At 42.5% G+C, this 5021-nt stretch overlaps 1 protein-coding gene across 1 annotated transcript in view; it reads left to right on the top strand.

Moving 5' to 3' along the window:
• Positions 1-452: 452 nt before the first annotated feature.
• Positions 453-5021, top strand: part of LOC118421144 (P-selectin-like) — an 8550-nt gene continuing 3981 nt past the window's right edge. Inside the window, exons 1-7 of the mRNA XM_035828304.1 lie at positions 453-622; positions 1151-1321; positions 1590-1760; positions 2045-2215; positions 2491-2661; positions 3615-3785; positions 4357-4530. Coding sequence (XP_035684197.1) covers positions 520-622; positions 1151-1321; positions 1590-1760; positions 2045-2215; positions 2491-2661; positions 3615-3785; positions 4357-4530 — 1132 coding nt within the window. The 5' untranslated portion in view covers positions 453-519. The remainder of the gene's footprint in view (positions 623-1150; positions 1322-1589; positions 1761-2044; positions 2216-2490; positions 2662-3614; positions 3786-4356; positions 4531-5021) is intronic.

Below are 5021 nucleotides of genomic sequence, written 5' to 3'. Positions count from 1 at the left end.
CGATGAATGTGTTCTTGAAATGAGCACCTGCGACGAAAAGGCAAGCTTTGGTAACACTGTCGGCTCGTACACCTGTACTGCAATGTCGGTTTCAGTGGAAACGGATTCACCTTTACTGGTGAGAGTTTGATTTACATTTCAAGTAATATAACACAGCTACAGTGCAAGTATTGCTTGTACTTAGTTCCAGTACACAACATAATGTCTCACTGTAATTCTCGACACACTTTCTCATTGTCCTTTATCGGTCTTATCCACACTCATTTGTTGTAAAATGCTGCACAAAACGTTGATATCCCTAAGATCGACTTAGTAATTTCGCGTAATTCACCAAATGTTGAACTCTGTAAAATGTGTCCTGATCATGTGTTCATTGATACATTATTTATTGGATGGTTTTAAAAAAATTCCGGTTTACGTGCTCTATAAAATGCTCATCGTGTTTTGGACATTCTTTGTACACAATACCTTTGCTTCTTTACAGACATCAATGGTTGTGATCCCGACCCGTGTGTTTCAATGGCTACCTGTGAAGACCTCCCACCTCCCGAAACCGGGGCGCTTTGTCACTGTCCGCTTGGGTATGAAGGCGACGGATTCATGGATGGAACTGGATGCACAAGTAATATTCTATTTAAAAGAAATGTCTGTCATTAAGTGCGTTCTCCTTTTGCATGATAACATGTCTTATACATGTAGTTCTAAACAATCTAATCAAAGATATAATGTTGGACATTGCTTTAATTTTCGAATGTATCGGGCTAAAGATTTTTTGCGCCCCGCTTGACATTGTTGAAGTTGTGATCAGAATTGTTGTTTATCTGTGTCTAATGATAAGAGTATGGTAAGATAGTTCTGTGTGGTACGGTGGCCTTGTGGTTAGGGCTGTTCACTCATTCACTCACTTGTCAGTTGCAAACGGCTGCGAAGTGTCCTGTCAGTATCAAGACATAGTTTTAGTTTAACAAACCCCTGGTGAGGCCAGAAACTCTTTTTGTCACTAACGATAGACAGCAAATGCTGCCTGGAACATTTGGCTGCTTAAAAGTTCAATACAGTTACTCATGACAAGTAGCTGTTACCTTGCTCATATTATAACCTGCTACCTATAACGCAAAAAAGACATGTTTCTTTTCACACACTGAAACAGTCGTACAGTGCTCTCCACAAAGTCCTCCTACAAACGGTGGGGTGAGCGGCGGTAACTCCTACGGAGACTTGGCCACCTTCACGTGTGACATTGGGTACAGCCTGGTGGGCAATAATCCACTACTCTGTCAGGCTGACGGAGATTGGAGTGGAACTGCACCAACATGCGAAAGTAGGATATACAGACATAAAGGAAATTCTAAGCTGTAAGAGACGTAAAGTTGCTAATAAGGTGGTACGGTGGCCTTGTGGTTAGGGCTGTTGACTCACTCAGTTGCACTCCTTTCAGAATACAGCTGCAAAGTGTCATGTCAGTATCAATACAGATTTGACTGTTTGCAAGTTCAATACAGTTACTCAAGTTACTGTTGCCTTGCTTATATTATAACCTGCTACCTATATCGCAATAAAGAAATGTTTCTTTCCACAAACTGAAACAGTCGTACAGTGCTCTCCACAAAGTCCTCCTACAAACGGTGCAGTGAGCGGCGGTAACTCCTACGGAGACTTGGCCACCTTCACGTGTGACATTGGGTACAGCCTGGTGGGCAATAATCCACTACTCTGTCAGGCTGACGGGACTTGGAGTGGAACTGCACCAACATGCGAAAGTAGGATATACAGACATAAAGGAAATTCTAAGGTGTAACAGACGTAAAGGTGCTAATAAGGTGATACGGTGGCCTTGTGGTTAGGGCTGTTGACTCAGTCACTTACTTGTCAGTTGCACTCCTGTCAGAATACAGCTGCGAAGTGTCATGTCAGTATCAATACAGATTTGACTGTTTGCAAGTTCAATACAGTTACTCAAGTTACTGTTGCCTTGCTCATATTATAACCTGCTACCTATATAGCAATAAAGAAATGTTACGTTTCTTTCCACAAACTGAAACAGTCGTACAGTGCTCTCCACAAAGTCCTCCTGCAAACGGTGCCGTGAGCGGCGGTAACTCCTACGGAGACGAGGCCACCTTCACGTGTGACACTGGTTACAACCTGGTGGGCGATAATCCACTACTCTGCCAGGCTGACGGGACTTGGAGTGGACCTGCACCAACATGCGAAAGTAGGATATACAGACATAAAGGAAATTCTATTCTGTAACAGACGTAAAGGTGCTAATAAGGTGATACGGTGGTCTTGTGGTTAGGGCTGTTGACTCAGTCACTTACTTGTCAGTTGCACTCCTGTCAGAATACAGCTGCGAAGTGTCCTGTCAGTATCAATACAGATTTGACTGCAAGTTCAATACAGTTACTCAAGTTACTGTTGCCTTGTTCAAATTATAAACTGCTACCTATATCGCAATAAAGAAATGTTTCTTTCCACAAACTGAAACAGTCGTACAGTGCTCTCCACAAAGTCCTCCTACAAACGGTGGGGTGAGCGGCGGTAACTCCTACGGAGACGTGGCCACCTTCACGTGTGACACTGGTTACAACCTGGTGGGCGATAATCCACTACTCTGCCAGGCTGACGGGACTTGGAGTGGAACTGCACCAACATGCGAAAGTAGGATATAAAGACATAAAGAAAATTCTATGCTGTAACAGACGTAAAGGTGCTAATAAGGTGGTACGGTTTTCTTGTGGTTAGGGCTGTTGACTCACTCACTCACTTGTCAGTTGCACTCCTTTCAGAATACAGCTGCGAAGTGTCCTGTCAGTATCAATACAGATTTGTAGTTTAAAAAAAAACTACATCGAACGAAATGACCTGAAATCTTTGTGAATTCATACAGGTACTTCTCTGTATTTTTGCGAATACAGGGGAAGTTAGGCGGATCCGTCAAATAATTTGTATTAAATGCGAAAGTCGGCAACCATTATGGAAACTTAAAACGACGAAATCCGAATAGACGGATTTTCGACATCTACGGAGCGGTATTCTGTCTGCATTTTTTGTAGATCCGACAAAGAATCCGTAACACATCCGAAGATCGGATTCCTTTGTTCGGAGCCTCAAAGCCGACAACAATCTAAAAGAAAATACTTTCTGACATATACGAAGCCGTAGTCTGTCTTTTTGTATTTTTGGTGGATCCTACAAGGAATCCGTAACGTGTCATTACATTGGAAACCGATATTCGGAATCTCAAATCCGACAAAATCCGAAAAGAAGGATTTTCGATAGATACGGAGCTGTATTCTGTCTGCATTTTTGGTCGATCTGACAGGGAATCCATAACATGTCCGAACATCGGATTCATTCGAAGCCTCATTTCGACAAAATCCACATGCAGCTGCTAAGTGTCGAGTCTGTATCAGTAAACATTTTTAGTTTAACAAACCCATGGTAACTCCGGATACTCTTCCTGTCACTGATAAAAGACAGCGAATGCTGCCTGGAACATTTGACTGTTTGCAAGTTCAATACAGTTACTCAAGTAACTTTTACCTTGCTTATATTATAACCTACTACCTATATCGCAATAAAGAAATGTTTCTTTCCTTACACTGAAACAGTCGTACAGTGCTCTCCACAAAGTCCTCCTACAAACGGTGCCGTGAGCGGCGGTAACTCCTACGGAGACTTGGCCACCTTCACGTGTGACACTGGTTACAACCTGGTGGGCGATAATCCACTACTCTGCCAGGCTGACGGGACTTGGAGTGGAACTGCACCAACATGCGAAAGTAGGATATACAGACATAAAGGAAATTCTAGGGAGTAACAGACGTAAAGGTGCTAATAAGGTGATACGGTGGCCTTGTGGTTATGGCTGTTGACTCACTCACTCACTTGTCAGTTGCACTCCTTTCAGAATACAGCTGCGAAGTGTCCTGTCAGTATCAATACAGATTTGTAGTTTAAAAAAACCTACATGGAACGAAATGACCTGAAATCTTTGTGAATTCATACAGGTATTTCTTTGTCTTTTGGGCGAATACAGGGGAAGTTAGGCGGATCCGTCAAGGAAATAGTAACAAATGCGAAAATCAGCAACCGCTCTTTTATTCGGAGCCTCATTTTGACAGAACCCACGCAGCTGCGAAGTGTCCTGCCAGTATCAATGCACATTTTTAGTTAAAAAAAAACATGGTAACTCCAGATACTCTTCCTGTCACTGATGAAAGATAGCGAACGCTGCCTGGAAAAACTGTTTGCAAGTTCAATACAGCCACTCAAGCAACTGCTACCTTCTCATATCACAACCTGCTACCTATATCGCACTAAAGAATTGTTTCTTTCCTTACACTGAAACAGTCGTACAGTGCTCACCACAAAGTCCTCCTACAAACGGTGCCGTGAGTGGCGGTAACTCCTACGGAGACTTGGCCACCTTCACGTGTGACACTGGTTACAACCTGGTGGGCGATAATCCACTACTCTGTCAGGCTGACGGGACTTGGAGTCCAGCAATTCCACCAACATGCGAAGGTAGGATGTACAGATGACATGTGTTGTTGAAACGGGCCCCTGCGACGAAAAGGCAACATTTGGTAACGCAGTCGGCTCGTACACTAGTAAAGTAATGTTGGTTTCATGGGAATGGATTCACATGATCTGGTGAGAGTTTCATTTACCTATCAAGTTAACATTACACAGCATTCCACATCAGACTTGTCTCACCGGAAATTCTCGCCAAATTTCTCATTGTCCTTTATCTGTATTATCCACACCCACTTGTTGCAAAAACGCTACATAAAGCGCTGCTATCCCTGGTAAGACTGAATTATTGAATAATTTCAACCGATTTTTCAGGCACTCCTTTCATCAGCATTTGTATTGTGAATATGTATGCAAAACACCTTAATACCTTAACACCTTCCAAGTTTGAAGCGTTTTGATATTAGCAAAGGGTGATTTTTAATTAAATTGTTCCTCAATTGGTTAATGAGATACATACTAGAAATTTATCTAATTCTATA

This window comes from Branchiostoma floridae, chromosome 8, assembly GCF_000003815.2.
Source record: "Branchiostoma floridae strain S238N-H82 chromosome 8, Bfl_VNyyK, whole genome shotgun sequence".
Lineage (NCBI taxonomy): Eukaryota > Metazoa > Chordata > Leptocardii > Amphioxiformes > Branchiostomatidae > Branchiostoma > Branchiostoma floridae.
Note: the sequence above shows the minus strand (reverse complement) of the source record. Positions and strands in the feature narration are given on the sequence as shown.